This window comes from Muntiacus reevesi, unplaced genomic scaffold (assembly GCF_963930625.1).
Source record: "Muntiacus reevesi unplaced genomic scaffold, mMunRee1.1 SCAFFOLD_98, whole genome shotgun sequence".
Lineage (NCBI taxonomy): Eukaryota > Metazoa > Chordata > Mammalia > Artiodactyla > Cervidae > Muntiacus > Muntiacus reevesi.
The window spans coordinates 289405-314367 of record NW_027077871.1 but is presented as its reverse complement, the minus strand read 5'-3'; the positions used below and the strand labels follow the sequence as shown (position 1 = coordinate 314367).

At 53.9% G+C, this 24963-nt stretch overlaps 1 protein-coding gene across 2 annotated transcripts in view; it reads left to right on the top strand.

The window, feature by feature from the left end:
* CACNA1B (calcium voltage-gated channel subunit alpha1 B) overlaps nucleotides 1-24963 on the top strand; it is a 216504-nt gene that overhangs the window by 67764 nt on the left and 123777 nt on the right. For both annotated transcript variants that reach the window (XM_065917065.1, XM_065917067.1), the window contains exons 7-12: nucleotides 4965-5068; nucleotides 7656-7771; nucleotides 8112-8168; nucleotides 9229-9318; nucleotides 18164-18373; nucleotides 22333-22445. In XM_065917065.1, the coding sequence (XP_065773137.1) occupies nucleotides 4965-5068; nucleotides 7656-7771; nucleotides 8112-8168; nucleotides 9229-9318; nucleotides 18164-18373; nucleotides 22333-22445 (690 nt within the window). The remainder of the gene's footprint in view (nucleotides 1-4964; nucleotides 5069-7655; nucleotides 7772-8111; nucleotides 8169-9228; nucleotides 9319-18163; nucleotides 18374-22332; nucleotides 22446-24963) is intronic.

Sequence of the window (24963 nt, the reverse complement as noted above, 5' to 3'; positions counted from 1 at the left end):
ATTTTTTGTTCTAATGTCTGCTTTATCTTATATTATTCTAGCCACTACAGTTTCCATTTGATACATGTTTATATGATGTTTCTTTTTCCATGTCTCCCTTTCAGCCTGCCTATCTATCATGTGAAAGTCGCTCAGTCATGTCCGACTCTTTGCGACCCCCTGGTTTGTAGCCTGCCAGGCTCCTCTGTCCATGGAATTCTCCAGGCCAGAATGCTAGAGTGGGTAGCTATTCCCTTCTCCAGGGGATCTTCCCAACCCAGGGATCAAACCCAGGTTCGCTCTCCTGCATTATAGGCAGATTCTTTACCATCTGAGCTACCAGGGAAGTCCAAGAACCCTGGAGTGGATAGCCTATCTCTTCTCCAGAGGATCTTCCTGACCCAGGAATTGAACTGGTGTCTCCTGCATTGCAGGTGAATTCTTTACCAGCTGAGCTACCTGCCTAAATTGCTATATTTGAAATGAGTTTCTTGTAGACAAAACATAGTTGGGTCATGTTTTTAAATTCAGTAGCTAATCTTTGTCTTTTAATTTGTATATCCAGACACTTAACATATAATGCAATTATTGATATGTTAAAGCTCACATCTGCCATTTTATTTGCTTATTTTTTGTTTGCTGTTTGTTTTGGCTTTTTGTTTGTTTTCTTTTTCCTGCCTTCTTGGAAAAAAATTCAATTTTCATCTATCTAGCTGTTTTTGAGTGTATCTCTGCTCTTTTAGTAGTTGCTCTATATCTTACTCTAATCTACTGGTGTCATAATAGTATCAGTTCAAGTGACTTGTATATCCCTTATCTTCTTTTTATTTCTTTATCCTCCCCTATTTATAATACAATTATCTTAAACATTTCCTCTGCATATATTTATAACCACATCATAGTGTGCTACAATTTTTGCTTCCACTGTCAAAACATAATTTAGGAAACTCAAAAGGATGAATAAAATCCATCTACCCTTAATTTTGGGCTTCCCTTGTTGCTCAGTTGGTAAAGAATCTGCCTATAGTGCAGGAGACCCAGGTTCGATTCCTGGGTTATGAAGATCCCCTGGAGAAGAAAATGGCAACCCATTCCAGTATTCTTGCCTGGAGAATCTCATGGACTGTAGCCTGCCTGCCAGGTTCCTTTGGCCATGGAATCGCAAGAGTCGGACATGACTTAGCGACTAAACCACCACCACCACCACCCTTATTTTTACTCTTTTCATTGTTTTTTCTTCCTTCTTAATGGTCAAGAATTCCTTTTTAAATCATTCCTTTCTGCTTAGAGATTTTCACTAGTCATTCTCTTAGGGTAGATATGCTGGCGACAAATTCTCCCACTTACCCTGCTTTTATTAAGAGAATGTTTTGATGTTCCCTTCATTCCTAAAGTATATATTTGATGGGTGCAGGTGTTTGTTGAAGGTTTCTCTCTCTGAGCACCTGAAAAGTAGTGTGTGACTTCATTCTGGCCTCAGTAGTCAGTGATGAGGAATCTTCTGAATTGTTTTCCCCCATAAGTAAGGTGCCATTTTTCTCTTGCCACTTTGAAGATTTTTAATCTGTGCTTTTCTTGGTTTGACAATGAGATATCTTGTGGATCTCTTTGGGTTTATTCTGTCTGGTATTAACTCAGCTTCTTGAATCTGTTGGTTTATGTCTATTGCCAAATATGGGGATTTTTTGAGCTATTATTTCTTTGAGTACTGTTCAGCTTTCTCTTCTTTCTCCTGTGCTCTTCTACTCTGATAAATGAATGTCAAATGTTTCGTCATTGCCACACAGGTTATTGAGGCTCTGCTCTGATCTTTCTTGTTTGATTTTTTAAAGTCTATTTCTCTTTTTATATTGAGTAATTTCTCTTCTTCTTTTTTACCATCTGTTAATTCTTTCCTTTATTGTCTTTATTGTTATGCCTTTCCACTGAGATTTTAATTTTGATTATTGTATTTTTCAGTTCTAAATTTTCCATTTGATTGTTCATTGTATCTTTTATTTATTTGATGATATTATTTCTTTGTTGAGACTTTCTATTTTTTTCATGTGTTTCAAATGTGCATACAATTACCCTTTGAAATATTTTTACAATGGCTGCTTTAAAATCTTTGTCAGATATCTGTCATCTCTGTCATCTTAGTGTTAGTGATCTCTGGGGGTTCTCCAGAGAAATAAAACAGACAAGACATACGTGTGTATGTGTGTGTGTGAGACAGAGAGAAAGAAAGGTCTCTATTGTTAGGAACTGGCCCATGTGATCAGGAAGGTTGCCAGGTCCACGTGTGCAGTGAGCTTTGGCTGGCAGGCTCACAGCCCAGGAGAACGTGTGGTGCAGCTCCAGTCTGAAGCAGCTGGAGGCCCAACAGTGCCAATGGTGCAGATAACGTCTGCATTCTCTTCTGGAGAATCTTCTCTTACTTCAAAGAGGGTCAGTTTTTTGTTCTATTATGTCCTTGAATTGATTGGATGAGGCCCACCACATTATGGAGAACTATCTGCTTTATTAATGAAAATGTTAATTTCATCCAAAAACACACTTGGAGAACCATCCAGAATGTTTGGCTAAACATCTGGACACCCCATGGCCCAGTCAAGTTGACACATAAAATTACAGCATCTAATTGTTTTGTGTGCTCTTTATTCTTTATTACACAGCATCTATTCTTTTTTTTTTTTTTTTTTTTAATTCAGTTTGTCTCTTCCTGGTTCTTGTTTTGGCAAATGAGTGTCAATTGAAAGCTGAACATTGCTGGCATTGTGTTCTAAGACCCTGGATCTTATGTAAATCCTGTTTTAGCTGACCTCCTCTGACTTCTGCCAAGAGAAGCAGGGGTTGCTGCCTTGCTACTGCAAGGTGGGCATAGAAGGCTGGTCTCCCTACCTGGCCTCCGCTGACACATTGTGGGGTGTTTTCGTTCTGCCTGGTGCAGTGGTGATTCTGGCTCCCACTGTACCTCTAGGGTGCTTCCCTGGTTGGGAAGGTTAGGTGTGCCTCGCTCCTGCTCTCCACGTGGTCTGTGCACATTATGTGGGTGGGGTGTGTGTGGCCTCGTCACTGGGTGACGGTGAGAGTCTGACTTTCCCCTAGGGCCCCTCTGGCAGCAGCACCTCAGCAGGGAGCGGGAAGTGTGTCTCATTGCTGCCACCTGGGGGTGGAAGTCCAGGCTCTTGCTGTGGTCCCCGCTGATATCACAGAGGTAGGGTGGGATGGGCGCCTTGGGAGGATGTCCACCTCCCTGCTTGTCTTTCTCTGGCATGTCCGTGGTTTAGGGGTGTTGGGAGGTTGCTTACCTCATTACGGTCTGGGGAGGGGGTTGTCTAGCTCCTCCTTGGCCTTTACTGACCAGGGTGGAGGTGTCGTCATGTACTTTCTGCCCTGTTTGTCTGGAATAGCACAGTTATTGTCTGTCTTACTAGGTGGCCCCCTTCCTGGCCCTTTGGTTAGAGAGAGAGAGAGAGACAGAGAGAGAGCACACTGGTTTTTGTTGCTGTAATTTTTGTCTGTGTCTCTTGGCATTTCCAGGTTGTAGGTTTTAAGAGCCCCAGGTCTGGGATATATGAGGGAAAAACAAAACAGAAACACAAGAACTCATCGTGTGTACAGAGGTTCCAGCTGATCTGCTTTCTTTTCTCCACTTTTTAGAGTCTTCTGTGAAATGGATATTTGCTCTAGATATAATGTTCAGGTTATTAATTGTACTCAGTGGGAGAAATACGGAAGAGAATGTCTGCTTCATCTTCCCAGAAGTGCAAGTCCTTGTTTGTTTCTTAAGATGAAACTAGGGTACTCTGGCTACCGGTGGAAATGGTCCATTAGTGGGACGTCGTGGAGCCAAACCCCTGACCGAGTGGGTAGGAGGAGCCGAGGCGGCGCACAGCTCTCCTTCTTCCCAGAAGGAAGCTGGTTTTGAGGGTGCCCTTTGGGGAGGCTGGCGGCTTTGGCGGTCATTGTAGCCGATAGGTTGGAGTTCTGTTTGAAGCTGGCAGAGGTTGGTCAGGGAACAGGGGCAGCAAGCAAAGTCAGATGTCTGAGTGTCTCTTTTGGTCAAGGCCTGGGGTTCTTGGCGACCAGCCTGGAATCAATGTCCAGGAATCAGAAGCCACAAGCGGCAGGCAGGCAGGAGGGGCTCAGGACTTGCAGGGGTGGAGTCCACAGTTCTGTCTGGGCTGGCGGACACTGGAGGGCAGGAGCCCCAGCAGCAGTGCCTAGATGTCAGCCCGGCCTCGGGGCAGGGCAAGGACGTCCTTTTGCCTCTGTCCTGCTCAGGCCTGGCCCTTGGCTCGTGAGCCGCCTCTGAACGGAGGAGCAGAGGGGCCCGGTGGTTGCCTGCCTACAATGCCCACGCCCCTTGGTTCACTTCTAGCAGCAAATTCGTGTGGAGAAAGAGGTGTCCCCCAGTCAGGGGCCTACAGGGGCCCCTGAAAACAAAACAACAGTGGAAAAGAATTGGATGGAGAGGGCCTTATCCCTTTGTGGGCTGTGCTCTAGAGTCAGAAGGCTTGGGGGGAGCCCCCCTGCATCAGGTTATTTAGACCCGGCCTGAGGGCGGGGTTCTGTCAGGCTCAGCTTCTCCCTGGGGACGGTAGCAGCGAGATGCTTGCTTGTTGACGGGGTGTGACCCAGGCTCCCTGCGCTGTGCTGGGGAGTGGCAGGAGACAGATCAGACTTGGACCCTGGGGTCCACGGGCTTCACGAAGGAGGACTGTCCCTGAAGCTGCCTGGTGTGCCCAGCAGCCTGGGGAGCGCAGGGGCAGTGTCCAGGTGGGGTAGCGGGAGGTGAAGCCCTTGGCTTCTCGGCGCTGCTGGGCAGGTCAGGAGTACGGAGCTCTTTGGTCCTGCGGGGCCCCAGTCCTAGAGGGGGCAAGGGCAGGCAGGTGTGGTTTGGGTTTCCTGTCTGGCGCCACCCGTACCTGGACACTGCTGGTGTATGAGAAGGCCGAGGCACTGTCCTGCCCACCGTCCTGCTCATCTGCTCTTGCTTCCAGACCAATGATGCGGCCGGCAACACCTGGAACTGGCTCTACTTCCTGCCCTTGATTATCATCGGTTCCTTCTTCATGCTCAACCTGGTGCTGGGCGTGCTCTCAGGGTAAGGGGCTTGCGGCTGCATGCGCCTCTGAGTTTGCAGGCTAGGGCTGGGTGATGGGATTGGACATGGCCTGTGTGGTATAGGGGAGGCGGGGCCTGGCCCTGGGGTGGCCGCTCCTAGAGCCCTGAGTTCTAGCCAGTCTGCCCTTGGGCTGCCATCTGACCTCTCCCCTGGCTTCCTTACGTCTAGCTCTTGGCCTTCACCCCGACCTTTGAGTTGGGAGGGGCTGCTGCTGCCTCTTACCTGGATTCATGGTGGGGTTTCTGCAGGAGCAGCCCTGGGGGCCAGAGAGCCCTCTGCTGTGAAACTGGAGAAAGGATGGAGCAGCCCTGACCCCTGGCTTACCCTCCTCTCTGGGCCCCTGTCCCTGCTGACCTCAAGGACAGGACAAGTGAGGGTTCAGGACAAGGGTCCCTCCTGGAGAAAGGGGCTCTGACCCTCCCTGGGAGAGAGGTGCAGCAACCTGTGGCCCACCGTGCCCTCCTGGCCTACATGCGGCTGAGGCTGGAGAAGTGCCGTTGGCTTCAGGAAACCACTGGGGCTGGTGTCTGGGGCTTCCACCCTTCTCCGGGGCTGAGGAGGCTGTGTGGACAGTTAGAGGGCATCTGGCTTGGCCTGCCACCATGCCCCCACCTGGGCATCAGATCCCTGTAAAGCTGGGGGGGAATGTTGCCATTCCCCTGGCCTGAGGTAGGCTGGGGAGAGCCTGGGGGACCCAGTGGGCAGCTGTCCTATCATCTGAGAAGGTGCCGCCACTGAGAGGGCAGCGTCTGGGCCCCGCGCTCTGCTTGGCTTTGACATGTGCTCCTGCCTTGCTCCCTCCTGTGAGGCTCTGATTGTCACTAGCGTGCCTTTCTGAGCCTCTCCGCCCGGAGCAGCCCCGGGGATGGTGGGAGCTCCCCATCAGGTGGAGGCTGCAGTCTGAGCTGGGATGGGGAAGCCAAGGGAGGCCTGGGCTCAGAGGAGGATCTGGGGAAGGGGCAGCTCCACTGAGACGCAGGGGGACCAGCTTGGCAAGGAGGGAGGAGGGTCGTGTCTTCAGAGAACTGCTGGAGTGCAGGCACAGACAGTGTGGGGCCTGCGATGCAGGGAGCTCAGAGCTGGAGCCGCCAGGCTTGTGAGGAGGTGGGGAGGCTGGCAGGACACGAGTGGGCCCTGCTCAGGGTTGCTCTGAGGATGGGAGGAGGAACGGGATTGCCAGTGGAGCCTGAGGGCGGCCCGCGAACTTTGTGTTTCTCAGCCCTTCCCCCACCTGTGGGTGCTGGTTTTCCTAATCGGTCTCAGCTGGGCGCAGGCTTCTCCTCCAGCCCCAGAAAGGTGGGAGACTGCATGGCCGCTTAGGGTGGTGATCACCACACGTGTGACTCTGCCACGGCTGGATGAGGGCTGCTGGAGGGGCCAGCTTGGAGGTGGTTCAGCCTTGCTCCTGTCCACACCTCGGGCTCTCACCCTCTCAGTGCCCAGAGAAGCAGAATGGGCCATTCCTCTCTCAGTCCTTCCTCCTGGAGGGGCAGAAGCCTGGGGAGGGGAGGCTCACAGCTGCCCCCAGGCAGTGGCTGCCCAGCAGCTGGGTCAGTCACTGCAGGAGTTTCTGCTGAAGACCCTCAGGCCACCCAGGCAGGGTGGTCTCACCCCATCCTGCCCTCAGGCCTCTGCACTCAGGTGTGGCCAAGGGGCTGGCCTGGTGGGGAAACCATGAGGGGCCCTGCATCTCTCTAGTCAGGACTCGGGTGGGGTGAGGCATCCAGGAGGGAGCCATCCCCTCTCACGGCCAGGGCTGAGGTGGCTCAGGCCCTGGTAGACAGTGGCCTCAGGCTCGGGGTCCATCCTGGTCAGAGCCGAGCTCTCCCTCGCCAGGGCTGTGAGAGGGGCCCGGCCTGCCGGGCCCGCCCCTCTGTCGAGCCCGGAAGCTGCTGCTCCTGAGGGAGAACAGGCCTGCTCTTTTGCCCCGGGAGCATGCCTGCTTGCACTTCGGGCACCTGAGCCGAGGTGTGTGCGCGTGTGGTATGTGTGTGGGGGTGTGTGTGCAGGGCTTCCTTCTGGCCCTTTGTGCCTAGAAGCTCAGCTGAGGTGGGGCAGGTGCTGAGGCCCCGGCGGCAGAGGGACCTCGTGACGCTAGACTGTCTCCCTGCCTCTGGCCGCCCTGAGATGGTCTGGTTCCTCCCTGTCCCTCCTGCTAGCATGGCTGCGGGTCTGAACCAGCCGAAGAAAAAAGGTGAAAGTCCTATGGAGGGTTCTTGTCCATAAGCTCTCTGCCTGTCTCTGTCCAGAGGACGGGGTCCTGCACGCAGAGGGTGTGCGCCCAAACCTGCTCTAGGCCAGGGGGTGGTGGAGCCCCTCTCGGGGCACTGGGGAGCGGTCCCTGTGTACTGCAGGGGCCCAAGGTGGGAGCGTTTGCCTGGGCCTTGTAAATGCTCAGGTGGGCAGAGGCCAGGGTGGTGGGAGCCGCCGGGAGGGGTGGCCCGTGGCCCGCTGCCCCTGTCCCGGCCTCTTCCTGGTTCCTGGTGCCTCTGGCTGTACAGGTGGGGCCTGTAGATGAGCTTGTACCCACCTGATCTGCCTCCTGCCCTGGCTTTGCCCATCACAGAGAGTTTGCCAAGGAGCGTGAGCGGGTGGAGAACCGCCGGGCCTTTCTGAAACTCCGCCGGCAGCAGCAGATCGAGCGGGAGCTCAACGGGTACCTGGAGTGGATCTTCAAGGCCGGTGAGGACAGGGCTGTGTGGTGCTCCTGGCCTGCGCTCTGCTGGCTCCCTGCACCCCCCACCAGGGCCCTCCAGGAGCGCGCTCTGCTGGGGTGGGGGCTGCTTGCAGGAGGGCCACGTGAGGGGGGTGCAAGCCAGGCCCTCTTCATGGCGCTCTGTCTGTGGGACACACCAAGGGCTCTGACTCAGTGGGATGAGCTCAACCATGGCCCATGGCTTCTGAAAGTGGGAAGGCCAAGCAGGCAGGGCCTCGCCTCCGTTCTGCTGTTTTTCTGGGGGATGAGCCCTAGTCAGGGGTGGGCACGGGAGGGCTCTGGCCTGAGGCTGTGTCTCGCTCGCAGAGGAGGTCATGCTGGCCGAGGAGGACAAGAACGCGGAGGAGAAGTCCCCTCTGGATGGTAGGTGGCTGCTGTCAGCATTCCTTGCCTGGTCTCAGGGCTTTGGGGGCCAGTGGGCCATGGCACGTGTGTGCGCTTGCGTGTAATGCATGAGGCCTTCTGCTCTTCTGGGTGCCTGCCTTTCGGAGGCAGGCTCTGTGTGGGTCAGCAGCATGTGGAGGTTAGCCGGATCCTCCTTAGGAGCTGTGGGCCATGACCAGAGAGGGTGTAGCCAGTAGTGGGCTCAGCCCAGGGTCTCAGGAGCCTGTGCTCACAGCACAGCCTGAGAGCCGTGTTGTCCAGCATGGCAGCAGACTCATGACTGCAGTGAGTTTGCAGATGCCCCTGTTTCAATGAAACAGAAGTGAAAATCCAGCCCCTTAGTCTTCCTCGGCTCGTTTCAAATCATCCTAGAAAGTTCTGTTGGGACCACACTGCTTCTAGAAGGCTGTGGGTTTAAACCAAGCTGTGTCTGTCCCCAGGGCTCAGGACGATGCTGACCCCAGCTTGCCATGGAAGACCTCTAGTGCCACGTGGGGCCCCAGAGCAGGGACAGGGGCGAGCACAGCCCCAGCGGCAGGAAAGAAGGCTGCCGTCTTTATGCCCACTGCTCAGGACAGGACCAGACAGGGTGCCACGCCTGCCATGGTCTCGCGGGGCCCACACCTGGGGCCTGAGCAGGTCTCGTGGGTTCCTCTGCGGCCTTGAGCTCATCTCTCCTGTCTCGCCTGGCCTTGGAGTGCGGGCACCCGGGGCAGCTGGCTACAGCCCTGGCCTTGCCCCCACTTGGAAGTTTCATGGTCTGCATGGCAGCCAGGCCTTCCCCACGGACATCATCATGGAGAGAAGGACAAGCAGAACCTCAAAATCCCTTGTCCCTTTTGATCTGAGGACCAAGAGGGACCATGGGGGCCAGGCCTTGTCCTTCCTGCTGCCAGCCTTGGCTTCAGGAGAGGGGATCTGGAAAGGCTGCTCGTTCCTGAAGATTAGGGAGTGGGCAACTGAGAGACAGCCCAGCCCTGAGGCAGGTTGCCCAGCCGGGTTGCACTCATGCCGCCTGCCCACCCTTTGTTTAAAGCAGTGTTGAAGAGAGCAGCCACCAAGAAGAGCCGGAACGACCTGATCCACGCGGAGGAGGGAGAGGACCGCTTTGCAGACCTCTGTGCCGTGGGTGAGTCTGTGGGAGTGTGCTGTGCGGAGTGCGCACCTGCTCCCTCCCCGCCGCCCTGGCTTCCCGCCTTCCCTTCCTCCCCCACCTCCCCCACCCCCAAGTCAGTCAGCCAGTTGGTCAGCCCCAGGTTGGTGTGTCTGACACACCCAGCACCCAGTGCAGAGATGTCTTCCTGGGGCCAGGCCTTGAGGTGGGCTGCGTGCACGGCTCCTAGAAATTCTACTTTGCTCGTGCCCCTTGCTCCTTCAGTTCAGCACACTGCTGGCTCCCAGGTGTTCTTGACTCTGCTGTCCTGTGTGGACTGGAGACCTCTGGCGCACCCCGAGGCTGTGGACTGTGTGTGTCACTGCTGTGGGGACTTAAAGCTTCTTATATCTCTCTTGTAAGCTCTGTGCATCTTCCATATTCCTTGGGTCTGCTGCCTCTGAGGCCGTGGCTTCATCCCCTGCTTCTTAAAGAGTGAAAGGGAAACCTGGTTCTTTCATCTTTTTAGTTCCCTTCCTCTTAGCCTGGTACGAGAAGCCTAGCACCTGAAGTGCCTGGGCCTTTCCCACTGAATGCCCTGAGGCTGTGCATTCTGTGGCCAAGGAGGACTTGGCCCTGGGCCTCCACCTTTGGCAGCATGGGGAGGGGGTGCACTTGGCAATGACAGCTTTGCATTACAGGCACCAAGTCAGGTCCAGGCTGCACCTCCTTGCTCTCCAGCAGTCCTGAGTGGACTTGAGTTGAAGGAGCTGCTTCCTGTTATATTGTTACATTTGTAAGACTGAGCTCTCTAATAAGTCATTTGTGTACTTGTTTATCTATTTATACTTCCCATTCTCTGTCCTCGGAGAGCCCATGTCAATAGTTTGGGGTTTATCCTTCCTGTTTCGAGACGCTCATCTCAGATAACACTCATACCACACCCCACCCCTCCACACACAGATGCACACATACATACTGTAGACTTTTGGCGTCTTTTCATACTACAGAAATAGTTTCATACAAAATTTTCTCATCAGTGCCTCTTGGAACACCCCCCACCCTGATCAACTGGTCTAATTAGAATTTGCTTCTGTATGGTGTTCATAGCGTCCATGGTGTGGTGCCCACTGTCCTGTAAGCAGTTGCTTAAACATCTGTCCTTCCTCGGCAGAGCTGTTGCCCCCGTGGGCTGGGTCCCAGCAGCAGGGCTGCTGCAGTGAGGGTGCGCTGGCACCTTCCGGGGCTGCCGCCACGCTGCCGTCCAGAGGGTCTGTGGCCACACATTCACCCTGGCGCAGGGACGACTCTGTTCTCGTCCTGCCTGGAGGTTGCAGCTACTGTTGGCTTTTCCCAGTTTGAGGGGAATTTGATGATTATACAGTGGTATTTTGTGGCAATTTTAATTCTTATTTCACTCACTACTAGTGATTTTGAAGCTCTTTTTAAATGTTTGTTTCCCATTTGAATTTGGGTGTTGGTGACTTTTCATGTACTCTGTACGCTTTTCTGTTGGGTTATTTGTGTTTGTTAACAGGAGACCAATATATATTGTGGATCTGAATTTTAATTTTTTTCAAATTTATCATGAGTGTTAATATTTAAATGGTCCCTGTATTCTTATTTTACCTAAAGTTTTTTTAAAAAGTTTTTATTGTGATTTTGTAAAATGAATTAGGGAGGTAAAAAAATCTTTTCCTGTAGCTTGGAATAGTTTAAATAACACCTAAATTATCTGTTCTTTAAAGGTAAAATAAAAATGTGAAACCATCTAATTAAGAAATGAAAAGAATGTGTTAGTCACTCAGTTGTGTCTGACTCTTTGTGACCCCATGGACTCCTCTGTCTATGGAATTCTTCAGGCAAGAATACTAGAGTGGGTAACCATTCCCTTCTCAAGGGGATCTTCGCAACTCAAGGACTGAACCTCTGTCTTCCACATTGCAGGCAGATTCTTTACCGTCTGAGCCACCAGGGAAAAGAGTATGGACCAGTGTTATATTTTGTTAGGAAATATTCCATTTTGTCACCTTTCAAGCTTGTTTCTATAGAACTGCATGTAGAGTTCTCTTGTATTCTTCTCATCTCTCCTTCATTCAGTTCTTTGCTGGTCCATTCACTCAACAGATACTAAGTGCCCAGATGTGTTGGGAGTTGCCCGAGACATTGGGCTATAGCATTGAGCAAGGTGCAGAAGCCTTCATCTTTGGAGTTTCCATTCCAGTGCTAGGTGTGAAAAGGAAAAAAGTAGAGAAAGAGGGGGCTTGAAGGGTCTGAGGGTGTAGGAATTTTAAACAGAGTGGCTACAACAGGCCCTGGGAAGGTCGCCTTGGAGTAAAAAGCTGAAGAAATGAGCAGGTGAATTTACCAGAGCGTAGAGCATCCCCGAGAGAGGTGAGAGGACCCTGAGGCAGGAGAGTTCAGGAGGCAGTGTGGCTGGAGCAGAGTAGAGGGCTGGGGCAGCAGGAGAGGAAACGAGAGCGCCAGGGGGGCTGGAGCCCAGTGCGGACTCTGCCAGCCATGGCGGTTTGCAGAGGAGGGTGGCATCTGGCTGCAGGGGATGCTGAAGACTGCCCGCCATGCAGAGAGGGCAGGCAGGACCAAGTCAGGGGCTGCTGTGAGGACCCCAGCACTGGGGGCGGGGCTACTAAGTAGTTGGATTCTAGATCTATATTGAGGACAAGCCTATAGGATTTCTGACCAGCCGGACGTGGAGATGAGACAGAGAGAGACATCAAGGACAGCTCTGCAGGGAGTGACCACAGAGGAGCCCTGCCCAAGAGGATGGGACCAGAAACCCATGCATTTTGGGGGACAATGACTAGAATTTGGTTCAGAGTTTGTGCTGAGTTTGAGATGCACGTTGGGAATGCAGTGGGGGTATCAGGTGGGTACTCTGTGTGTTAGGGGCTGGCATTCAGGCTGCAGAAGGTATTTAGAGCTCTGAGACCGAGTAGATTCTGTCGAGTTTGGTTTTGCTTTTTTCTGGTAGTCAGTATATTTATCTTTGATTTTTAATTACTTAATTAGGGTCATGTAAGCTTAGTGTGTATTAATGATCATTTAAAACAAACAGATTGTAGATTTCCTTATATTTTTTGTTTTCATTTTTATTATTGTTATTTTTAGTCATTATTAGGTTTATCTTTCTACTTTATTTTGATTTATTTTATTATTATTTTTCTAACTTCTTAAAACGTGTAACTTGTTCTTTTTTCTTTCTTCTTCAACAGCAAAAGCAGTTAAGGCTGCATATTTTCCTCTGCACAGAGCTTTGCTGTGATGTCCCCTCTGTACTGGTTTCCAGATAACAATTTTTTTACTTTCCTCTTGAGGCAAAGGTTATCTGGGAATGTGCTTGAGTTATAAGCAGCAATATTTTGACCATCTTTTTATTATGTCTAATTTTATCAGATAATGATTGGGAAATGTGGCCAGTAAATCTCTACATTTAGAAGTTTTCAAATTCCAACTTCATGATTGACTTTAGAAAGCTTCATTGACAGAAGCATGCTCTGTGTATGCTCTGCTTTTGAGAGTTATCAGGTTATATGTGTGTCTCAAAGTGAAGTTTGTTGACTGTGTTTTCCAGTTCTTTAGGTCTTTGTGTTTTTATCTACTAAATCTGTTCAGTTCTGAAAAAGGTGTTTGGAACATTCCCACTTCGTTTTTTATTATTTTTTATTATTCATTATTTGTTATATTTTTATTAATGTTTCTTTTGTATTTTTTTCTTAAAGTTGCGTGTGTGTGTATGATCAGAATGCATCACGAGATCCATCCTCTTACATTTAGAGTGAACGCTGCATTCCTGTTGGCTGCGGGCACTGCACTGGGCAGCAGGTCTGCAGAGCGTGTCCACCTTGCTTCACTGGAGCCTGTTCCTGTCCACTCTCCAGCCCCACCCAGCAGCCCCTGGTCACCCCTGTCCTGTCTCTGGCTTAATGAATTTCACTATTTTAGATCCCTCATCTGTGTGCAATCATTCATGAAGTATTTGTCTTTCTGAATGTAGCTCATTTCACTTGGCATGACATCCACAAGGCCCATCCGTGTGGGTACACATTGCCGAACTTCCTTCTTTGTTGAGGCTGAGTAGTACTCTGTGCTGTGTGCAGGCCGCATTCTCTCCATCCATCAGCTCTCAGCGGATAGTTGGGTTGTTTCTAGGTCTTACCTTTTGTGAAGTGTGCTGTCGTTAACATGAGAGAGCTCAGATCTCTTTAAGATTCTGATTTCAGTTATTTTGGAGACCTCTCTCTGTATAGATGCAGATATAGATACAGATACATGCTGTGCCCACTCAGTCGTGTCCAACTCTTTGTGACCCTGTGGACTATAGCCCGCAAGGTTCCTCTGTCCAAGGGATTTTCCAGGCAAGAGAACTGGAGTGGGTTGTTTCCCCTCCTCCAAGGGATCTTCCTGACCTAGGGATTGAATCCTCATCTCTTATGTCCCCTGCGTTAGCAGGTGGATTCTTTACCACTACTTCCACCTGGGAAGCCCAAGATAGAGAGATAGATATAGTCTCCCCAGCAGCCGGATTGCTGGATCATCACGTAGTTTTATTTTTCACTTTTGAGGAGCCAGAGTACTGTTCTCCATTTACGTTCCCATCAACAGAGCAAAAAGGTCCAGTTTCTCCACGTTGTCACCAACATGGTCTTCTGTCTTTCTGGAAGCAGTCATCCTGACGAGTGTGAGGTGATGAGTCTTGTGGTTTTGATTTGCATTTTCTTGATGCTTCCTTGTGTATGTTTCATGGCTTCTGTTTATATATTTGGCCGCTATATATTTTTATGGCTGTTACATCTTCTTTGTGAATCATGTGTTTCATCATCACACAGTACCTTCTTTATCTGTCTACTTCCTCCACTGGACAATTTCTTGTCTGACAGCAAATATCTTACTTTTCATTACTACCATTATTTTTGGGTTTTAGTTCGCATTGCTTGGTATCTTTGCTTTTCCTTTCATTTTCAACTCTTTATCATGTTAAGTATTTTAAATGTTCTTCTTACAAACAGCATTTAGCTGGGTTTTGCTTTTTTTTTTAAACCCAGTCTTATGGTCTCTGTTCCTAATGGGGGAGTCCAGCCTGTCTCTGCTTAGTGTGAGGGTTGGCATCCGTGACTTCTTCCTCTTCCTCCTCCTTTGATATTTGGTGTCGATGTTTGATACTGTGGTCTCTATCTTTCCTGCTTTGTTCTTTGACCAGGTTGCTGTTCATCATGCTCTTCCCTCTGCTAATTTCCGATTCTTCCTGCTTCTGTTCCACAAATGATGACCTTCCACCCCTGCTCTCAGAATTAGAAACATCTTCTTTACTATTTTCGTGTTTTTCTACCCTCTTTACCACCAAGATGTAGTATTTCCATAACTGAATTGCTGTATTTCCCATTTCTCTGCCCCACCCTCAACCCACTAAGTATTTGCAGTATTTCCCTCCTTGTTCCCCACTCCTGGTGGGAATGTCTTGGGGATTTAGTTCTCTGTGTCATTAGTCCCTGTGGTCACCCCGGGCAGGCATAGGTATAGGCCTGCTTTGGCCTTTCCATTGAGTGGCCACGTGGGTGTTCTCTCCTGTGCAGTCACTGTGTCCCACAAGGGGTTTGCTCCCTCTGGGCTCTGCTGTCCTTAGTCTTCCGCTTGGACGGCGTGTAGGTGAGTGACTGGCTTTTGCACATGCTCAGGCATCCTTTGTTGTTCTCATGACAAGAGAGCTTTTGCTGCTGTGGTTGTTCTCTCTTGCTCTGCGGGGGTCACTGTCCTGTTCCTATTGTCCTGGTTGCAGATACGGCCCCACCTGGAATGCCCTCTTCCTGGGGTCTGAAGCCCAGGGGTCCTCTCAGCCTGCAGCTCAGGTCTTCCTACTCGAGGAATGTTTTGTTCCATTTGTTCAGTTATTTAACCTCCTTTCCTTTTTCTTTTTGCTCCTGGAATTCCTGTTACTTTGTGTTACCTCTTCCTTTGCTCCTTTGTGTCTCTCAACCTTTTCCTTTGATTTCTTCCTCCTTATATTTCCTGTATATGTTTATCTAAGACATTGCTTTGCTGCATCTTCAGACTCCTAGTTTGGGTTTTTAAGAGTGAACTTCTTTCTTTTCATCTGCTGAATGATTGGGAGGAGTTTTACTTTCTCTCTTGGTTTCATTTTGGTTGTTTTGGCTCTGTGCCATATCTGGGACCCTGTAGACTTTGCTCCAAGTCCCCAGCAGAGCCCAAGGGCCAAGGGTCTCCTTGCACTCAGGGCCTCAGGCTCTGCAGGTGGTCTGCTTCCCTTGGGTCTGGATATAGGGCCTGGCACCTCCTGGGTCCCCCCAGCTCCATGCTGGCTGCTGGTTGAGGCCTGATGGCCCAGCCTGCATGATTTTCCTTAACCCCCAGAACCCCATGAGACACCATATCTGTTTCCAGTGAGGACTCTTCAGCTGCGAGGATGTACCAGTCATGTGCCTATTGGGTGGACAGGGTTCATGTCCACAGGCCTGGTGTCCAGTCCACATCACTTCTGCCTCCCATACCAAGGAATGCAGCTGCTAAGCAGGAAGGGATCTTGCACTCACTGCCTGTCACCTGTGATCTGTGACCTGTGCCCTGGTAGGCTGGCAGGGGCAGGGGCAGGTCATGGTTACCCTGTGTCTCTGTGGCCCACTCAGGGCAGTCGTGGAGGGGAGGTGCTAGGTGAGGCTGCTGTAGACGTTGTGTTGGCTAATGAGACCCTGCCTGGGCGCAGTGCACAGGCCCCCGTGTCATCTAACTGGGGCTTGATCCTGCTGTCACTCATAGTTCACTCTCCACTGCCCCTAGCTTGAAGATGTGCATCTTTTGTGAAATAAGCCTTTTTATCATGAAGAATATGTGCTGATTAAGTGGAACCTAGAAAACGTACAAAGCCTAGAAGTCCCGACGTCGCACGTTTCCACCCAAAGCAGGGATTCTGACTGTGACACATTTCACTTCTACTGCAAACCCTTCCTTTCACCGAAGAGCTGCTGTGAGCACACAGGCGCTGCTCGTGGGAAGTGCTGCCTGTCCTCAGGGATCCAGCAGGTCCCGGGTGTGTGAGCGGATAGCAGGCCTGAGGCCTGCTTGGGCGGGGCCAGCTGGCCTCACGGGGCGTGTCCAGCAGGGAGTCTCCCCGGAGAGTGTGTTGCTTGTCTCACTGGCCACATGTGTGCACAGAGTGCCTTTCCTGAGTCACATGTTCTCTTGACCTGCCTTCCCAGAGCGGGCCTGTGTGTGATCGCAGGTGTGCGCCCGTGTGTCTGCGTGTGTCTTTGGGGGTGTGGTCAGCATTGGGGCGTGCTGTGTGTGTGTGACCCTGTTTCTAAAGGCAGTGTCTGGGGGTCCTGAGTGTGTGGGTTCCCCAGCGGGTCTGTGTGGGCTCTGCCTGTGTGCCGGCCTCTCCTTGTCTGTATTGGGTCCCTGTCTGCCCTCTTGGCCCCATGGTTGTCTTGGAGGAGGGAGTGGGTGTGTCTGGCTGTGGCCTTGGCATTTTGCAGCCCTTGGCAAGGCTGGCCAAGAGGTTTTGTTGAATGAGCCAGTCACGAGGATCGGCATTGGCTGGTGTCAGGTCATGGACTGGGAGCTGTGTCCTGGCTCAGCCAGAGGCTGTGATGGAAGAGTGTCTTCCACAGTGTGGATGGGGTGTGGGTGTGGCGTCTAGAGTGCTGGGAATTCCCCATTCAGGCCCTGCCCTGCCCCCAAGGGCTGACTGACAGGTACTCCTCAGGACCCACCTTCTGTCTGGTGCAGACTGTCTCTGTGTGATGTAGCTGCTCCAGAGACCTTGGCCCATCTTCATTTAGTGAATTCAAGAAGAAACCAGCCTGAAAATGCTCTTGAGTCTGCACACGCACACACCCCTGTGCAAATACGCCCGCCATCGTATAACACGCTCACATGCTTCTTCCCGAGGGACTGCAGCCAGCCCAGATGTTGAGCCGTCTGCATTTGAGCACTCGGAGGCACTCAGAACCTCCAGGCACCCATGAAGTCTGCTCGTGCAATTGTCACATGGCACAAGGGGCTGGGGGTGCAGAGGGAAACCCTGCCCCCCAGAGCTCAGTCTGATCTGGGGCTCGGGCACAGAACAGGCTGATGAGCCCACGCAGTGCAGTTGGTACAAGGGTGTGATTGTTGGGGCACTGAAGCCTGTTACTGGATCCTAGAGAAGGGTGACCTTGGAGCTGAGAAGGAGCCGGGGGGAAGGCACTCCCCCAGGGGGGCAGTGCGGGGCCGTGGGCATGGGAGTGGGAAAGGGCAGTTGGGTCTGGCGGGTGAGTCGGGGCAGAGGAGCAGCTTCCTGGGCAGACTTTCTGAGCTTTGTGGGCCACAGTCTGCAGACTGTGTGTCTGCAGCCAGACACAAATGAAGGAGCTTGGCTGTGTTCCAGAACAACTCCTAGAAAATCAGGTGATCAGTGGCTCTTGGCCCCAGAGCTACGGAGGGAGGAAGGGCCAGAAGTAGCAGGACTCCCTCCCAGGAATCAGAGTGGCCTGGGAGCATGGGGACTGCCCTCCTGTAAGGTGGCTGGGGCGCTGGGGACCAGAGGCCTGTTTCAGCGCAGGCCTCCCAGCCAGAGCCCAGCAGCTATGGAGACCACCCAGGCTCTTGGTTCCCTCATTTGTGAAGCAGGGGTGTGGCCAGGACCCACTCCAGGGGCACAGGGGCCTTTAGCACAATGTTGGTAGTGGCTCTGACACACGTGGCGCCTGTGACGGACACTGGTGCCTTGAGCCAGGCCAGGGCAAGTGTCCTTGTGGGGTGGGGGGCACGAATCCTGGAGGGTGCGTCTGCAGGCCTCACACTGGCAGAGGGAGAGTGTCCTGGGGCCCACTGGCCCCCCGCACCCTCAGCCAGCCTCCTGTTCCTGCAGGGTCCCCCTTCGCCCGAGCCAGCCTCAAGAGTGGGAAGACGGAGAGCTCGTCCTACTTCCGCAGGAAGGAGAAGATGTTCCGGTTCTTCATCCGGCGCCTGGTGAAGGCCCAGAGCTTCTACTGGGTGGTGCTGTGCGTGGTGGCCCTGAACACACTGTGCGTGGCCATGGTGCACTACCACCAGCCGCAGCGGCTCACCACGGCGCTGTGTACGTAGCTGGGCCCGCCCTCCCGGGCCCCGCCTCTTGGAACCACTGCCAGTCCGCAGCCTGTGGCCTTGGGGTGCCCTGGGTAGGACCCCTGTGCCGACCAGAGTGCCCCGGGGGGTCTCTGCTGGAGGCCTGACTGTGCCCGGGCCCAGGTTCCAGGAGACCGGACTGGTCTGCTTAGACCCCGTCTGTCAGTGTAGTGGGAAACAAGTGAGGGGTCTGGGGAACCGGGATGATGTCTCCTGCCCTAAGGGCTTTAGACCCAGGGACGGAGGGATCCGTCTGCCCTGGATTCCTGAGGAGAAAGAGTCTTGGCTCCCAGGGGTCTCCCAGGGCTCTTCTAGTTGTTTCTGTTTTTCTTCTTGGTTGGTTGAATCTGGATGTGTCTATGACCAGGGATTACTTGCAAATATGTCCATGAGCCTCAGGACACGGCAGGGACTCTGGGTCGTGACCTGTCTGGCCCTGGTTACAGTTCCAAGGAGGCGAAGAGCTGAGGCCCCTTCCCAGGGACCAGATTCCTTCACACCCAAGGGCCCTGCAGGGCATATGCAACAAAAGGTCTTGCTTGTTTGTTTTGCCTCAAGAGAGCTCCAGAGACGCTGCATGAATGATTTCTGTCCTGCGGTCAGGGGCCCCTCCTGCCTCTTCCCTGGGGTCGGCTGCCTTCAGCCTGCTCGTGTTAGTGGCTGATCTGGAAAGAGCCTGCTCTGGGCTTCTACACGTGCCTCCCTCTTCTCCTTTCTGTCTCCCTTTCCCTGCGTGTGTGCAGCCACCTAGATGCCCAAGAAAGCCTTTCTCCAGAGAAGCTTCCTGGCTCCCAGTTCTGGCCCCCAACGAGCCAGCCACATGGAGCCTAGGCAGCTGTGACCAGGAGCCTGGGCTGCTGCTGCTGGGTGCTTTTGGGCTCTGGATGGACGGCTCCCTGGGTCACTTGAAAATGTGGGTGGGGAGGGCTGTGTTGGGGGCTGGCTCCAGGCTGTTTCCCAGACTTCAACTGCAATCCATTGTTGGCATGATGGGAAAGGGCAGACAGAGGAGAAGCAGGAGGGGCCCCAGCTGGTTCCCGGGTGGGGAGGGCGGGCTAAGGCACCAAAGTGTGTGCACTGAGCCGGGCGCCCTGCCCCTGACCCATGTGTCCTGGGCCTGTGGTTTGGCGTGGGGCCTGGCTCGGGACTGAATTCAGTGTCTCCTTGAGTCCTCAGGCTGCGGTTCCCACCTCTGGGGGCTGGGCAGGGGCTGGGGAGACAGGGCTTCCTCCTCGCTCAGCCAGTGGTGTGGCTGCTCCCTGGGGCTTCCCAGCTAGGCCTTTTCTTCCTGCAAGAAGCTGATGGTACCCATTCTGTCTTGTGGTTCCTCATTTTTCCTGGAGATTTGCCCTATGAATGGGCTGGAGGGGGCCTGCACAGCCTGGTCGTGTGTCTGATGTCAGGAGCACGAGGCTGGAAGTGCTTAGGTGCTGGCCGGGCCGCAGGCGTCCCTGGCTGCGAATCTGTCCCCTCACTGCCTTATCTTCTCTGTGGTTTCCTGGAAACTCCTGCGTGCATCAGCATCCCCCAGGGAAAATGGCCGGAGGGAGGGTCTGCTTCTGCTGGGTCTGGAGGCATCTGCTCAGTGCCCAGGGCTCTGCCCTTGACAGCTGGGCTAGAGCTGAGGCGTTCTGACCCAGCTTGGGAGGGCAGGCCTTGCAGGAGGCAGAGGCAGAAGTGGGGGCTCGCTTCAGGACCAACTTCATCAGAGCTCAGCATGGGGCCCTGGCCTGAGGCTGGCCATGCACCTCGCTGTCTGCCCGTCAAATGCACCACCCTCAAGGCACTAAGGACCCTGAGACTGATGCTCAGATGGTGAAGGGGGCCTGGGAGTGGATGTTGCCATGCCGTGAACCCCTGGGCCTGGCAGGATGGACCTGACCACCCTCTCCTCTGTCCCTTTGTTCCCACAGTTGCTGTCTTCCTGTTATAACGCAGACACTGTGTAATGTAGTTGCTCTGCTCCCCTAGCCCGTGATCTCCTGGAGGGAGGGGCAGCTGTCTCTGGGGCCAGCTCAGGGCAGCGCAAGGGCCTACAAGCTGAATGAATACTTTAGGAAGGAACATGTGGATGCCCTTTCTTGGCCTCTGAGGGGAGGCTGAGCATATGAAGTTGAGGGTCTCTTCCTTGGGAGAGGGAAGGAGTGGGTATGTTGTGGAGGCTGTGCCCCAGGTGTCCCCTTTCTTGGAAAGCTTCCCTTTCAGCACTTCCTGGGCTGGTTCTAATAAAGGGCTCCCACTTTGATCTCCTGGGAGCAAGACGGGCCACTGTGTAGCTTCAGCTCCAAGATCTGGGTGGGGCGGCTGGGGGCCCCATCTCTGTGGTCTCTCCTCCCAAGACCTGAGCTCCCCTCGTGGGGCCCTGGAGTGCAGGGCCCGAGGGGCTCATGTTCCAAGTTGGACTCAGGGCACAGCCTTCACATGGCTTCTCCAGGAGGGCTGCCGTGCCGTCGCCTTACTCATCCTGGGCACGGCTCGGGCACCCTGCTGGCGTTTGTACTGGCTTCAGGGGCCAGGAAGGTGCTGATTGTACCTGGGTTGCCTACCCAAGACCTTCTTGAGCTGTGTGAACCATCACACGTCTGTGAGGCACGCTGCCCAGTGGGCAGTGGGACTGGTGTCTCAGCTGCTGCAGAGCTGCCTGGGGAGGCCTGTGTGCCTGTGCGGCACATGGAGAACAGTTTCAGGGTGCACACGGAGGGCAGGAAGTGTATGACCCTCTCTTCCACCATCTGTTTGAGCAGAAGCTGCTTGAGGGCCAGTCTCCCAACCAGTCTGGATGCCAGAGGCCCTGGGGCCACCGAGTGAGTGACTGCCTGGTGACTGGACCCCTGTGTCCCTGGCCCTCTGTGGGGACTCTGCCGTTCATGCTCCACTACTTCCCTGGCCCCATGCTCTGGGGTCAGAGGCCACAGTGCCTTTGGCTCACTATCTGAAATGATGCATGGATTCCAGCTTTGGGCGGAGGATCAAAAGCAGCGACCTTGTTCTGATGCCTGGAATTCCTGGTTTGGCCAGCCAGTCAGGGGCTAAGCTTGGCTGGGTCTCCTGCAGTCTGTGGTCTCATACACCTTCTGGACTGCTCTTCTTGTTCTGACCCTGCCTTCTGCTCAGGCTGGGTTGGGGCAGTGTCTCTGTGCCTTGAATTCCCAGGAAGACCCTCAGGTCCAGTGTGGCCTCCCTCCAGTCCTGCAGCAGGGTCAGCACTGCCAGTGGCAGGATCCCTGGGCTGAAGCAGGCCCTGCTCACCACCGCCACCTGCCGGGCCCAGCCTGCAGGACGCTGAAGGCACCACACCCACAGGGGTCTCTGTGTGACTCCCCAGGGCCCCTAGCAAGTGTGGGTGCCTCCTGGGAGACTTGTACTGTGGGAGTCTGGGGGTGTTAGGTGGTAAGGATGCTTGCCTTTAGTGGGGTGAGCCTGTGAACAGAGTTAAAACCAAACACGGTGCTGTGAGTCCAAGAGGGTCAGGGAGGTCCTTGCAGGGAAACTGGCGTTCTGTCCCAGGGTCCTCGCAGAGGGACTTCAGTTGCAGCCAGTGTGTGGATCAGGGAATAAGACTGAAGGGAGCAGGAAGGGTTCAGGCCGTCCAGCATCTCCGGAGGGTTGGCTGCCTCCTGCCTGACCACCTAAGTCCTCTGGGAGACTTGGGCCCTTGACCCAGAGCTCACTCCCGAGCCTGGTGCTGGGAGCCTGCCTCCGTGTCCCAGGGCACTGGGCACTCGCCTTGCAAGCTGGAAGGAGCCCCTTTCTGTGTCACGTCCTCTCTGCTCGCTGTTTTGTCCTGGGCTGAGGCTGGAGCTCAGAGCCGCAGAGCAGGCCTGGAAGCTGCCCCCTGGATCGGCCCAGAGGTCTGGTGTCCTCCGGTCTGGACTGAGCCAGGCGGGAGGAGGCCGTGAGCTAATCCCCCTCTTCTCCGGCTTCTCCTAGACTTTGCAGAGTTTGTTTTCCTGGGTCTCTTCCTCACAGAGATGTCCCTGAAGATGTATGGCCTGGGGCCCAGGAGCTACTTCCGGTCCTCCTTCAACTGCTTCGATTTTGGGGTGAGTAAGCCGCCTCATCAGGGAATGCCTACTGTGGGTCCAGGTGGGCCCACCGTGTCCTGGCCTGAGAGCACACGCAGCCCGCTCCCACGATGCCATGTCCAGTGTGAGCTGGGGTCTGGAGCAGAGTCCATGGGTTGGGGGATGATCCCCCCGGGTCGGAAAGGCAGCCTGCAGACAGGGGAGGCCCATCCTGGTCAGGTTCTTACCAGTGCGGGTGTTGGCCGCGGGGCAGCCTCGTTTCCCTCCTGACCTGTCTGTAGTCTCAAGATCAGCTCAAGCCTCTGTGGCCTCCTCCGCGCTTGGTAGATGATCTTTTAAATGTGCTGCTGCTATCCCATGGAGGCTCAAGGAGGCTATGATCCTGACCCCATCCTGTAGGTCTGGCCTGGGCAGGCCTGGACACATGTACCAGATTTTCCTGGGAGGCTGGAGGGGAGCAGTGGGCCCAGGTCCCTTCAGCAGCCTCTGCAGTGAGGGAGGCCTGGAAGGCAGGTGCTTCTGAGGCTCACCGTGGATGAGCACAGGCCCTGGGCGGTGCGGAAGTCCCTTCCCCAGGCCCTGCAGCTGTGCAGGGTGCTGCCCTGTGCTGACCCCAGAGCCCGAGGATGGGCACTGTTGACACCTGCACACAGCCAAGTTCTGACCTGGCGGAGGGCCCGAGTGAGAAGCGGCCATGCTTCTTCAGCCCAAGGAGGCCTCGCACGTCTGCAGGTTTCTCAGTAGCCAGGGAGGGAGGCTGGACCTTGGTCAAAGGGAAGGTTCGACCTGAAATGGAGTTTACCATTTCCTCTCTGCGATGCAGTGCAGCCGAAAGACATGGTCTGTGACTTTGTCAGGGCCTCATGACGGCTCACTTCACATGTGAATGACGGGACATTGTGTGATGGGCCCAGGGCTGCCCAGTTCATATGCAGGACGGTCCACACTGGAGCCCAGGGAGGGGGTCATACACTGCCACGCTGCCTGCGCTTCAGCGGGGCAGGCAGTGCCTGCCTCAGTGCTCTCTGGGACACGCGGCACCTGTGACTTTGGCGGGCGGTTGGGAGCAAGCCAACGCTTCTGCTCCTTTGCCTTCTTGGTTACAAAGGAAAAGAGAAAACTTGGCGTGTGTAGGCAGAGGGCACCCAGTTGGGGAGGAGCCTTCAGAGATGGTCATCTGGGAACCAGCTAGGTCCCAGGACAGGGAGTAATTTGCATATAAGCTAACAATTACTCCAGAACTTATCAGCTTAAAACAAGTATCTATTATCTCACAGCTCCTAAGGGTCAGGTGTCCAGGTGTGGCTTGACAGGGTGCCTGTGGCCTGGGGTCCCTCATGAGGTCACAGTCCAGCTGAAGCCAGGGGTGCAGCCAGTCCGAGGCTTGACTGACTGGAGGGTTATGTTCAGGCCCATTAGAGACTGTTGAAAACACCGGCTTGTGGTGGGTGGCTGGCCGTGCCCCCCAGTGCTGCGGCTTCTCCGTGGGCTGCTTGAGTGTCCTCACCACGCTGGAACTCACGACGTGAGTACCAGACAGAGGCTGCAGACAGCAGTCGCAGGGGAAAGAGCCACCAGCTGTGCTATTGTATCTGTCAGGAGGGAGTCAATGGGCCAGCCCACCTTTCTTGGGGGAGAATGTTACCAGGATCCAGGGGTCTGTGGGGCTGTCCTTGGGGCTGCCTGCCATGGTCTGCTGATCCAGCTTCTTCCCCTGTAAGATACACTCACCTGCACTCCCCAGCTCACCCTACTGCAGCATCAGCTCAAAGGCAGAATCTCATCATCCAAATTGGACCCAGGTCTGGTTGAGGCTCCGCAGTTTCTCTAGATCTTAGAGCCACGAAACGAGAGAGACAAGCTCTCCAGCCCCACATGCAGCGTTACAGTGGAGGGTGGGCAGGGGTGGCTGCTCTACACCTTCCTGTTCAAAACGGGGACACTGGACATACGGAAGGGCTGATTGGGGTCCAGCAGACACTGGGAAAATCCCTGATTAGTTCTCAAGTCTAGGAACCCCCTGGGTCCCCTTTCCTAGTTCTAGGTCCAGGTGCCCCCTGGGGCCCCTTTCCTGCCTACTGGCCTGGGAGCCCTCTGAGTCTCCTTTCTTAGTTCTAGATCTGGGCGCCCCCTGAGTCCCCTTTTCTAGTTCTAGGTCTGGGATCCCCTGGTCCGCTTTCCTAGTTCTAGGTCTTGGATTCCTCTGGTCCCCTTTTCTAGTTCTAGGTCTGAGATCCCCCTGCTCTCCTTTCTGAGTTCTAGGTCTGGGATTGAAACCATTTACCTCAGATTGGGACTTGAACCCAAGTGCCTGGGACTCAAACCCAACCAAAACCCATGGTATCTGGTTTCAGGACCTAATGAAGCTCAGGTTCTTGATGTATCATCAGAAAAAGAATTCATTGAGAGACAAAGTGATAGGTAAGAAGTGGATTTGTTCAGATTCAGAGAGAAGCACCCTCTGCAGACACTGTGGGCCATCGCAGAGTGTGAGTGTGCCCACGAAATGTGGTGTGGTTAGTTTTTATAGGATGGG